This window comes from Homalodisca vitripennis, chromosome X (genome assembly GCF_021130785.1).
Source record: "Homalodisca vitripennis isolate AUS2020 chromosome X, UT_GWSS_2.1, whole genome shotgun sequence".
NCBI lineage: Eukaryota > Metazoa > Arthropoda > Insecta > Hemiptera > Cicadellidae > Homalodisca > Homalodisca vitripennis.
In genome coordinates this window covers 9730724-9744204 of record NC_060215.1, presented here as the reverse complement: position 1 = coordinate 9744204, position 13481 = coordinate 9730724, and the positions used below count along the sequence as shown (strand labels likewise).

The window sequence follows — 13481 nt, the reverse complement described above, 5'->3', positions numbered from 1 at the left end:
TATTTATGAGACTAGTGAGTGACAGGAGCAGGGTAGCGAAGCAGTGTGGGCCATCACTCACCCTCCCTCCCACGCCTTCCACTATCACTACACTATGTTCACAGTTAGAAGGGTAACTACTGCGCTATTCCTGCATATTCATTGCTCGAAGGACAATGTGCCGTTAAAGTAGATTTTTAATTTTCGCAATCTGATCCGGATAGTTGGAGTTCTTCTGTAATAGGAACAATTTCGTCATTATGGAAGGAAGTTCACTCAAAACCACATTGATATTTGAGCAGTGGAAGTAATAGGTACGGTTTTAAGTATTTATTTATTTGGTAAAAATGTAAATGAGATGGTTATAGTGAAATTGTGTTGTAGGTGGGTGTACCCAGCAGTCCCCCACGCACTGGTGCTCCAATAGATCCGCATCAACCTGCAAGCCCACTCCGTTTCAATGGAGGACCACCAACCTCTCACCCTGCAGTACCAGTATTTCGGCTTATGAATACGAGTAAGTAGTTAATACACTGTAAGTAGGTGATAAAAACACTCAATTTTTAGCCGGTAATCAGAGACACTAGAAGGAAAAGTGTCAAACAAACAACAAATAATAAAGCTAAAAAGTGACACACAGACAGAGGTTTGTATTTGGTACTTTTTGAGGATAAGAGCTCTATACAATTAGAAGACATTAGTAAATCCTCCTTTTTTCTTCTTAGTACATATCTATTTTTGTTGTAAAAAATTCAGTTAATTTGCACTGAAATGCTTATTGCCCTTTAGTATGTGTCAGAAGCAATGGTTAAGAAATACTCCTTTGAAAAACTATATACTGTCTCTATCGATGGAAGAGAGAAATGGATTTAAAAGGAGGCCTACTCTACAAAAGCAGTCCCGAAGTTTTACACAGATGGTTCACGCCTTGACTCTAAGGCAGGATAGGGAATATACTGACCAGGAGTTAACATAGCAGTGCCCCTGGGAAAACAAACCACGGTTTTCCAAGCGGAAGTCATGGCAATAGACTCATGTTCCAGAAGACTCGTACAAATGAGGGCAAAAAGATTAAAATACTTGATACTTTCTGGTAGTTAGGCTGCACTAAAAGCACTTGATACCTGTTCGTTTGACTCAAAAGCAGTCTGGGAATGTAAGAATGCTCTAGCTGGGCTGGCAACGAATAACAGAGTAATACTCGATTGGGTGCCAGGTTATGAGGGCATTCATGGAAATGACAAAGCAGACATCCTTGCCAAAAAGGGAGCAGAGTCCATAATAGTGGAGCCTGAGCCAGGCTGTTGGATAGCTTTCTCCATCAGCAAAGCTCTTGTTAAAGATTGGGAAAAGAGGATAAGAAACATTAATTGGAGTAGAGCCTCAGGATTAAGACTATCCAAAATGTTTATCTCTCCTTACGTTAAAGGGTGGGAAACTCTCTTAGATCAGAGTAAGGAGGATACAAGACTGATAATAGGGATGTTGACAGGACATGGACCCCTAAGGAAACGTCTTATGAGGGTGGGCCTTAGCCAGACTGACGAATTTAGACTCTGTGGAGAAGAGGAGGAATCAGCAGAGCATATTTGGTTAGATTGTCCTGCCATCTCAAAAATTCGGAAAAGATTCCTGGGAGCATATCTCCTCAGCCCCAAGGATATCAGAGAACAGGAGCCCTTAAATCTGATAGGCTTCTGTAAAAGCCTCGGACTTTGAGGACACAAGTTTAAGTAAGAGAGGCGCAAAGGTCCTTTTAGGACTAAGTGCGAAGACAAACTGCCCTTTTCCCTCAGGACAAAAAAATGTTGTATTTTCACTGTTTATATACCATTCTTTGTGAGGAGTTTAATATGAAACCATTGTATTGTGGACAGACAGCTACTGCAAAATTGTTCGGTAGCCAGAGTCTGCCTACCTGTGAGCTGAGGTGTTGTGTTTTGTATTGTGGACAGACAGCTACTGCAAAATTGTTCAGTAGCCAGAGTCTGCCTACCTGTGAGCTGAGGTGTTGTGTTTTGTATTGTGGACAGACAGCTACTGCAAAATTGTTCGGTAGCCAGAGCCTGCCTACCTGTGAGCTGAGGTGTTGTGTTTTGTATTGTGGACAGACAGCTACTGCAAAATTGTTCAGTAGCCAGAGTCTGCCTACCTGTGAGCTGAGGTGTTGTGTTTTGTATTGTGGACAGACAGCTACTGCAAAATTGTTCAGTAGCCAGAGTCTGCCTACCTGTGAGCTGAGGTGTTGTGTTTTGTATTGTGGACAGACAGCTACTGCAAAATTGTTCGGTAGCCAGAGTCTGCCTACCTGTGAGCTGAGGTGTTGTGTTTTGTATTGTGGACAGACAGCTACTGCAAAATTGTTCGGTAGCCAGAGTCTGCCTACCTGTGAGCTGAGGTGTTGTGTTTTGTATTGTGGACAGACAGCTACTGCAAAATTGTTCGGTAGCCAGAGTCTGCCTACCTGTGAGCTGAGGTATTGTGTTTTGTATTGTGGACAGACAGCTACTGCAAAATTGTTCAGTAGCCAGAGTCTGCCTACCTGTGAGCTGAGGTGTTGTGTTTTGTATTGTGGACAGACAGCTACTGCAAAATTGTTCAGTAGCCAGAGTCTGCCTACCTGTGAGCTGAGGTGTTGTGTTTTGTATTGTGGACAGACAGCTACTGCAAAATTGTTCGGTAGCCAGAGCCTGCCTACCTGTGAGCTGAGGTGTTGTGTTTTGTATTGTGGACAGACAGCTACTGCAAAATTGTTCAGTAGCCAGAGTCTGCCTACCTGTGAGCTGAGGTGTTGTGTTTTGTATTGTGGACAGACAGCTACTGCAAAATTGTTCAGTAGCCAGAGTCTGCCTACCTGTGAGCTGAGGTGTTTGTGTTTTGTATTGTGGACAGACAGCTACTGCAAAATTGTTCAGTAGCCAGAGTCTGCCTACCTGTGAGCTGAGGTGTTGTGTTTTGTATTGTGGACAGACAGCTACTGCAAAATTGTTCAGTAGCCAGAGTCTGCCTACCTGTGAGCTGAGGTGTTGTGTTTTGTATTGTGGACAGACAGCTACTGCAAAATTGTTCAGTAGCCAGAGTCTGCCTACCTGTGAGCTGAGGTATTGTGTTTTGTATTGTGGACAGACAGCTACTGCAAAATTGTTCAGTAGCCAGAGTCTGCCTACCTGTGAGCTGAGGTGTTGTGTTTTGTATTGTGGACAGACAGCTACTGCAAAATTGTTCAGTAGCCAGAGTCTGCCTACCTGTGAGCTGAGGTGTTGTGTTTTGTATTGTGGACAGACAGCTACTGCAAAATTGTTCAGTAGCCAGAGTCTGCCTACCTGTGAGCTGAGGTGTTGTGTTTTGTATTGTGGACAGACAGCTACTGCAAAATTGTTCAGTAGCCAGAGTCTGCCTACCTGTGAGCTGAGGTGTTGTGTTTTGTATTGTGGACAGACAGCTACTGCAAAATTGTTCAGTAGCCAGAGTCTGCCTACCTGTGAGCTGAGGTGTTGTGTTTTGTATTGTGGACAGACAGCTACTGCAAAATTGTTCGGTAGCCAGAGTCTGCCTACCTGTGAGCTGAGGTGTTGTGTTTTGTATTGTGGACAGACAGCTACTGCAAAATTGTTCAGTAGCCAGAGTCTGCCTACCTGTGAGCTGAGGTGTTGTGTTTTGTATTGTGGACAGACAGCTACTGCAAAATTGTTCGGTAGCCAGAGCCTGCCTACCTGTGAGCTGAGGTATTGTGTTTTGTATTGTGGACAGACAGCTACTGCAAAATTGTTCAGTAGCCAGAGTCTGCCTACCTGTGAGCTGAGGTGTTGTGTTTTGTATTGTGGACAGACAGCTACTGCAAAATTGTTCAGTAGCCAGAGTCTGCCTACCTGTGAGCTGAGGTGTTGTGTTTTGTATTGTGGACAGACAGCTACTGCAAAATTGTTCGGTAGCCAGAGCCTGCCTACCTGTGAGCTGAGGTGTTGTGTTTTGTATTGTGGACAGACAGCTACTGCAAAATTGTTCAGTAGCCAGAGTCTGCCTACCTGTGAGCTGAGGTGTTGTGTTTTGTATTGTGGACAGACAGCTACTGCAAAATTGTTCGGTAGCCAGAGTCTGCCTACCTGTGAGCTGAGGTGTTGTGTTTTGTATTGTGGACAGACAGCTACTGCAAAATTGTTCGGTAGCCAGAGTCTGCCTACCTGTGAGCTGAGGTGTTGTGTTGGATATAATGCTTTAAGCAGTTATGAGTTGGCAGTTCGCTACCTTGGTTTGACAAGGTTGTAACTGACATTTTTTGCGAAAATGGGGTTATTGTTGCTTTTGATTCCCCTCTTTCTTATGTACATGAAGAACTGACTCTTACTCTTATATGTTAATAAATAACCAGACTGCTAATTTGACAAGGTTCTAACTGAAGGAGTTTGGTTTCCTCAGTGCAGTTTGACAAGGTTGTATCTCGCACTGATACTCTGTGGCAATCAGCTGGGCTGCTAACTACCACGTGACTGCTAGGCTGCTATGAGAGATTATGTTGTTCCTGACCACATGTTGTTGTTGTTACTACTTTGTTGTGTTAGTGTTTTGTTATATTAACCTATTTATGGTAGTACTTTGAAATAATCATGGAAATGATGGAAGACAATTCGCTACCTTGGTTTGACAAGGTTCTATCTGGTCCAACCAAAATTTTAGAGGAAACGAGTTTGAAAATTCAAAATGCTAGAATTTTGTTCTCTGTTACAAAATGTTGTTTTGTACCCTGAATGGGGGAAAATTTCAGGTGTGTAAATTGTTTTTCCTCGGAACTCTAGCAATCTCCCAGAAACCTATCTATACCGCTCACAAAACCACACAGCGCGAAAATGGCGTTACTAATACACCGACTTTGGACAAAAGAGGAAGGTCAGAAAACAGCCGTAGGCTACCTAGAGGCGATCCTTCTTTAGTAAGGGATCATATTAAATCTTTCCACACAGTTGAGTCCCACTACTGCAGGGCTAAGACAAACAGGAAATACTTAGGAGCTCATCTCTCGATTGCAAAAATGTACGATTTTTATGTACAAAAATGTGCATCAGAAAATATTTCTCCAGTCAGAAAATCGTTATATTACAAAATCTTTACCACAGAGTTCAATCTGGGATTTCACTGTCCAAAGAGTGACAGGTGCGATACATGCGAAAAGTTTATTGTGGCAAGAAAAACTGAAACTCTTACTGAAACGTTGCAAAAAGAATATGTAATATAGTTTGAGAAAATTCAATGCGTGATGTGAGGAAGAAAGAAAAGGATAATGACACACCAGTTTTATTGTTTGATCTTGAGAACGTCATATACAGTCCCCCACGCTGATATAAGTTCGTTATTTTACTTAAGAAAGCTTATCATCTTCAACTTGACAGCCTACTAGACCGTTACGAAGCAAATGTACTGCGCCATTTGGCCTGAAACTATGTCAGGTCGTGCGGGAAATGACATTGCTTCTGCCGTTAGAAGAATCCTCGATTTAGTGGTAGACGAAAATGATATCAGTGATTTAACAACTTGGTCTGACTCTTGTGTGCCCCAAAATACAAATAGCATTATGTCAAATGCAGTGTTGGACTTTTTAAGGGATAACCCGAGTGTTAGCTCAGTTACAATGCAGTATTCATTGCCTGGCCCTTCATGTGTACAGGAAGTCGACATTTCACACAGCTGCATAGAGAGAGAGAGATGAAAAAAAACTCGAATTTTACTCTCCCATTGGACTTGTCAGAATATTAAAACAAGTAAGTCACCACCAACCGTACCGAATTATTCAAATGCAGCCTGCTGACTTCAAGAATTTTACAGAAACTTCGAAGCTTCTGAATTACAAAGAAGTTCCGTTTGCAAGTGTTTCAAGGTTGAGGTTAACATGAACTCTCCATACTATTTTCATAAAGTCATCACATGATCCACTTGAGCCTGAAAACTGCAAATACATCAAGTTTAGCGAACCACCCCAGAGAAAGTGTAAGAAACAGACTTTATCAGCCAGCAAGCAACCCTCAAGCTCTTCTAGTGACGTTAATGTTCTCGCAGTAAAACCGAAAATCCAAAAACAGTGTATAGATAATTCAGAAGCAAAGAAAAAAGACATAAAGGCTGCTTTTCAGTTTATGCCATTGCAAGACTACACTGCCGTTTTAAAAATCTAGTTAAACGTGCATTGTTGTAGAATGCAAAAAGATGTTTAATAGTGATACTAAACTTGATCTCTAAAATTAGTGTTATTAAGAGAAGAACATTTTGTGTAAAACAATAATATGGCTAAGTATGCCTAATTATTTACAATTTTTCTAATTTAACTTGTTTTATACACAATCATGAACCAAAATATTCAAGTTGTGATACCTCAACACTTTAAAAATACTACTGTTTATTGTTTTGTAAATATCTCATAGTTAAGTTACAACCTTGTTTGATGTTTGTAATTTTAGAAAAATAAACATGTTAGTTTGGAAAAGTTGTATCTGCACTTACACCCTTGTCACTTTAATTTTTGCTCATTTCGTCTATGACAAGGTTCTAACTGCATTTAGGCATATTTTATATAAAATCAACAGTAAAAATTTTTTCCATAAAAACAAAATGAAATGTTGCACTATAACTATATTAGACACTGAGTAAAATTTTGTTAAATTATATTCATAATGAACAAAATTATAGCATTTTGAATTTTCAAACTCGTTTCCTCTAAAATTTTGGTTGGACCAGATAGAACCTTGTCAAACCAAGGTAGCGTGTTTCCAATTCCATCACACATATTATTTTACATTGAATAGATCTTATTTGCTATATAACAGATAGTGTATATATTATAAAATATGATGTATATATTTCTTCTTTTGATAGATAACAGTTTTTCTGTGATATATTGGGTATATGTTTTAAATTGCTACTCTGTCTATATACTGCTAACATTAAGCTGTACTTGTACTGAAATTTTCTACACCACAAATATGTCTAGTTAATATTGTGTAGAATAAATGATTATAAGCCTGTTCTATTGCAGATAATGACGTAATACTGTTTAATGCTGGCAGACCAGTATTGCGACCACATGTAAATGGCCGTAATGGCCTTTCACCAAACTTGAGACACCAGAGGTATGCATACCAAAATTCCTTACTCTGCTTTTTATAAAGTAATAACTTACTACTTACAAATGATTGTTAGTACATACAGTGAAACCCCATCATAATGTTTTGCCTGCCCGCTGCGACAGTTTTTCACTCTTCCTATCCATGCATTCGATTGAGCATTGTATATAACATGCAAGTCAGTCACATTTTTCAGAGCTATGGGCTTCTTAGATTTCCCAATAACAAACGGAGTTAGTTTATGATCGCCTGAAGCATTTGCACAAACTAAAACAGTGATTCTATCTTTATTTTTTTAACCCTTTGTGCTAGAACTCGTTGCCACCAGCCAAGATTGAGTTCGGTAAACAATGCCACATAAGACCAGTCTCGTGTACATTGTAAATTTGGGCGGGAGATAAACTGTGTTCATCGATGAGCTTTTGGATTGTTAATTTGTACTCATTCAGCAGACAGATTAGCAGATTTTATTTCACCAGAAACGTCTAAACTGCGTATACCATGACGAGTTTTAAGTGAAGTTCAATTCTTTATGAAACAATTTGGCCTTTTCAATAATCTTTGGCCATGTTACTGGATTCCCCTTTACTCGCTTAGCCACAATACACCATGTCCACAATACACATTTCTCACATGTCAAAAACAAATTTCTCTAATTGAAGTTTTTGTTTTTTAATGTCATATAGAGTGGAGGATGAGACATTTTATTCGCTCATAATAAGATTTTGCTTCTCACCTTTTTCCAATCGTTTCAAAATTTCCAGTTGGTTAATGGACAATGTTGCCTGTTTCCGTTTTGCTTTGCAGGAGCACATTTTTAGGCTTAGAAGACGTATTTAGTCTACACCACAATCACTCACTGTAAACAAAAATGTAGCATATATCATTAAAAAATTACTGTAGCTACTGTACAATGGTTTATGAGCACATACACTACCATAGCACTACATATGGAATTCAGTAAACAACGCACTCTGACTGCCGCAAAACTAAAATGGTCTCATTTTCGTATGATTTTCCAAATGGCGTAGTGGTGTTCAGCTGATTGGCCCCGATTCTTCCCCAACAACTTGTTACAGGGCTCGGTTTTACACGAGCGCTTGAGCCAGGGCTCAATCTCATCCGCCCGCTTTCGTCAAGATTAGCCCGACTTCACCTGAAGGATTCCAAACAGAACTACTGTACTGTACCTAGCTCTAACAAAATTGCGGGTTGCGGTTGGCGAACTATTGAGTGCCAGATTACCGCGGTCCTACTGTATTTTTCTTCTTGGGACATAAGATCAAGAAGCACACAAAAAATACTTTCCATAGTTATGAAGTCTCCAAAGTCATTCTTGACCTGAAATTCCAGAGCAGTCAGGAGAAGCTCAAACAACATTAATGCTCAATACATGCTGCACATACCATCAGTCTCTTACTTTCTCTTAGCAATATCTTAGTATTTTGAATATATGCTGGGGATTACCTATTTCTTACAGACCACACCCACCAGAAACATGTATCGGCTCCCAAAACATTGAAAATACAATATATTAAATTTTTGATCTTTCAAACACCCAAACTCTATTGTGTCATTGTAGTCTTTAGTTGTATTAAATCACATTTTTTGGTCACATAATACTCTTTTATAATAAATGATCAATTATTAATTTATTAATGACCCTATTGGTGTTGAACTGTCTAGTAAATAGCTAAATTACTTAATATTTATTTTTTTTTATTATATAAAGAAAGAAAGTGGTATGTAGCAGGTCAAGGGGCATGGGCCCCGGATCGAATGTTCGTCCCATCTTGGGAGCAAATCAACAAGCACAGGCGCAACAACAATTGCAGCAAGCCTTAGAGGCTGTAGGACTGGGCATTCCTCCTCCAGGTACATATTGTGAGCTATAGAAATGGATTATTTAGTTACTGACAACTTTAACTTTATAAGTTTAGTTTCTGACTATCGAAGATAAACCAGTAATAAAATCCCAATCTGGCACCCAACAAAACAAACACAGTGCCCCAGGGATCAATATTAGGGCCTGTATTATTAATTTGCTACCCACAAATTATGCCAAAATAGTTTAGTAATCTTGTAAGTGTAAGAGATCAACTGTGTCTTTATGCTGGTGATTTCAATGTCATTTTATTTTCAAAATCAGATATTGAAATGACGTAGAAATTTCCACAGACACAGAACTTCAAAATTATAAATTTGTCTTGTTGATTAATATTAACCCTTTGCATGCCAGCCCATTTTCCAAAAGTACTACCCAGAAACACCAAGGGCATTTTCAGCAGTTTTGCAAGCTTTCACTAAATGTATCATAACTTTTTTATTTTTTAACAGATATTGATGATTTTTTTACCATTATTTTGCTTATGAAATGCCCTTGTTCTGTTGGTAAATTTTAGTTGCATAAATGTACTTTAAACTTATAAAAAAGTTAAAAATTAAGAAAAAAAAAATTAAAATTTCCAAAAAACTTTTTTTTTTTAGCACAAATAAGTGGTTAAAAAAAAAATGTATGCTGATTTCCTGTTATATCCTAGTAAACTATATCTAACCCTTAACCTAATTACAACATTTCAAAAGCCTACCTTATATAGAAGTCCAGTTATGATTTTTTTCACTAAATGTGACACGGGCACAGTTTTTGTAATTTGCATGGACGTTGTATGTAATGTTACACTATATTCACAAATCAATATTTGACACTATACAAATCGGTACTTTGGGATTATACCAACCACACTAGTATGAAGAACACAAAAATATAAATTTATAGATATATTATAAACAAACATTGTAGAACGAAAAAAAAAAAACAACTCTTTAATTACAAAATTACAAACTTACATAGATTATCAATTGTTAATGAGGTTAGATTCGCTTAAACTTTTTTCAATGAACTTAGAACGTTATAAAACGATGTATTTGAGTAACAGAACTAACATTCCATCAATCAACAAGCATTCCCAGGTATTGTGATCGGTATTGTGGTCGCTGCTATCTTATCTTTCTCGAGAATCCCGATTACGGCAGGCCGCGCGGCATCACATGATTATTTAAGTTTTTGCACGGTACATAATTGCCTTTCCATTACAATTCAATTTATATTTCTGATCAGCCCCTCTAGAATTATATTTACTGATAGATACTATCTCGAGGGATGTTTTTCTTTCGTTGACATCAGCGCGAGCTTCGGAAGCACCTTCGGCCGGAGGCACTCGCATTTTGGGTGGCGGAGTTTGATCAAGAATAATAACAAGTTTTGTGTGTTTTTTTTCAATAAAGAGTTTAGTTTTTGTTTGGTAATGTTTGTGTTTGTTGAATTTTTGTGTTTGGAGAAATGTAGGGGTAAAATACGAAAGTACAACAAAGCGAACGGGCGGCGAGACTCTGCAATCACGTTATCTACTACACCGCTCGACTTTGACCTCTGTCTGAGGATGGGGAGGGGTTTGCGATAAGACAATTCCTGTTTTATACTGACGAAATATTGTTCTACGCTAATCTAGTAATCAGTAGAAGCTAAATGTCAACTGTCTGAGGATGGGGAGGGGTTTGCGATAAGACAATTCCTGTTTTATATCGACGAAATATTGTTCTACGCTAATTTATTAATCAGTTGAAGCTAAATGTCAAATAACGATTCATGTCTGGGTGTGGTCGGTATAATCCCAAAGTACCAATGAATCTAATAAAAGGGGCATAGTAAAAATGCCCTAACAACAAAAGTAATGAGAGAATTACAAACGTAAACAACGCATAGCAACACGAACGTAACCTCAATCTCGACCAAACAATTCAACAGCTGCGAAGCTCAAATACGACCAAACAAACAGTCCATAAAGGAATTAACTACTTTGTGGTTGCAAAGCAACTAATCGACTATCGATTAGTCAAAATTTCGGGGCAATCAGATGAACTATAAGAAAATTACAGGCGAAAAACGTGACGTACCTATATTACGGCCGTTGGCGATTTTCAGTTGAGTAGCCGACGGCCGTAATACCGGTACGTTGGCATGCAAAGGGTTAAATATCAGCAAAACTAGCATTATGTCACACAAAACAAAATAGAAACCATAAAATTGCTTGCATTGATATGAATATTACCATGCTGGGCTAAATTGACAAAATCAAGTTTTAGGGTCTTGTCATTGATCAAAACCTCAGCTGGGATACGCATATAGAGTAAGAAATCATTAAGAAAGTACATTCCTGAATATGTTACGATAAATTGTGTAGATAAAATATTTGTAGTAGATCAGATTAAAGGTTTTGTTAATGAGCACGTAATTACAACACTTTATGTTGAAGATCAGATTTTTAATTGAAATATTAGCAAGTTTGTAAAATTACTTATCGTAGATTCAATAAAGTTTTTCTTAACACAAGTTGATATAATAAAGAAGTTCATATAACATTTTAAATATTGTGTTCCAGAATAAAATTGAACTCTTTCCCTAGAGCACTTTTTACTTTACCGATGGCATTAAATCTTTATATATTGTACAAATAGTTGGTGGATAATATTTTCCTAAATATTTGATCTTTATCTAATTAATGTGCTTTACAACATTCAATTAATTTCAATGATTAGTGTTTAATTTGTTATTACTTTATTTTGCTCAAAAATCCGTTATTGTAATTGTGTTAAATTACAAACTGTTAGATAATAGATTATCACACTTTATAACTTGTCAATGTTAAAGATGGTTTTTTATTCCCTGTGCAATTCCATATGGAATAATTGTGTACAGAGGGACTTGAGATAGAAATTTAATTGAGATTCTTATTTTGCAGAAAAATAGTTTTAGAATAATGTTAAAAATGAAACATGGTGAATCTGTTAAACAGTTTTTGTCTGAACTTAAGATATTGATATTGACTGTGTATAATTTTTTATATTCTAAGCATCAAAATTAGATCAATATTCATTGTAAAAATCACCTACACAGTGAAGGGAATAAAAATACAATTTTCCTCCCTAAACATAATTTAGTATATTTTACTAAAAATAACTTCATAAGTGTTCTATTTGAGAAGTATCTAATAAAAGGAACATTTAACTGTGTGTTTTTAGATGTAAGTTTTGTAACTAAAGTGACACTATTCGTTGTATAGTAGTGTATGAGATGAATAAAGATGTTTTTACTTTGATTTTGACTTGGTGTCACATGCACTTTATAAAACTGAACTTTGTAACTAAATTATTGTAAAACATAGTACAGTTTTCAGAGATTGGTTTTAGTGAGCAGATGTGAAGTGGACGTATGCTCTTCAATTCAGTTTATAATAATTAGTCAGTTTTGTTTAGTACATAGAAATGATGCACATGGATTAACGCGGAACATAATTGTTGTGATTTCTAACTTCTGTGAGTCACAACAGTGTAGTACAATCTATGTGTTACACCAGTGTTTCTGTTTCTTGTTTCACTTAACTGGTAAATGTCCTAGGAAATCTTGTTACTTTCACAAACTCTCCATTGTTAAAAGTGGATTTTAAACAAAGTACCGGTGTATCGTTATTTCTTTTGATTTATTAATTTATTTTTATTTTGCAGGCCAACGGATGCAGTAATCTGCAGAAGACTTCTTTTACACCATCATGAAACTTCCATTTTTAAAACATACAACTTTTTAAGGTCTTTTGGTCACCAAAAACTTTTATTGTTATTTTCTACCCCATACGTAGTAGAAAACATTTTGATAGTCTAAAAGATCAAATTTATGCCTCCTTGGAAGTATTTGTTTCGTGCCCTCCCCTCCCCCTGATGTGTGTGTTGAGCATATAAGTATGCTGGCAACCACAAAAGCCTTAACCAAACAAATGGACATTTATTTTGCATGCATGCATGCAGATGCTTTTTTATTTTATAAATAAGTAGACTTTTTTCCACTTTATTTTTATATGTTTTGTTCTTAAAACTATATTTTTATCACAAACAAACATTTTATTTGTTAACTGATATTTTATTTTACTAACTCATTACATACATAAAAATTAGACAAATATCAGCTATCTGATTTTTTTTTTTTTAATTTTAACCCTTAAAGCGCTAATTTAAATTACTGTCAAACGCTAAGACATAAAAAAATATATTTTTTTTTTTTAATTTCCCAATGCTAATTTTTGTTTCAAATACCTTGGTATTACCTTAATAAGAAAAAATAATAAACATGTAATATTACATATTTTTGAGAATTTTATACGCACGAAAATATTTGAAATTTTGAATAAACTGCATTGCAGGATAATGTACATAGCAACACTATTTGACAGATTACATTAAATTTATACAGGTTATTTACAATGAGTAAATTGTAACTGAAGTTCCTGTATAATTAGTACATAAATAAATAAGTTCAGTATAAGATTTTGAAATGTAATAATG

General features: G+C 36.7%; 1 protein-coding gene across 8 annotated transcripts in view; it reads left to right on the top strand.

Moving 5' to 3' along the window:
* LOC124368664 (cAMP-regulated phosphoprotein 21) overlaps window positions 1-13029 on the top strand; it is a 103184-nt gene extending 90155 nt beyond the window's left edge. For 4 of the 8 annotated variants that reach the window (XM_046825930.1, XM_046825929.1, XM_046825926.1 and 1 more), the window contains 4 exons: window positions 364-496; window positions 7001-7094; window positions 8839-8963; window positions 12651-13029. In XM_046825930.1, coding sequence (XP_046681886.1) covers window positions 364-496; window positions 7001-7094; window positions 8839-8963; window positions 12651-12667 — 369 coding nt within the window. In that variant the 3' untranslated portion in view covers window positions 12668-13029. The remainder of the gene's footprint in view (window positions 1-363; window positions 497-7000; window positions 7095-8838; window positions 8964-12650) is intronic. The other 4 variants (XM_046825925.1, XM_046825927.1, XM_046825928.1 and 1 more) reach the window with 2 other exon arrangements.
* The last annotated feature ends 452 nt before the right edge of the window (window positions 13030-13481 follow it).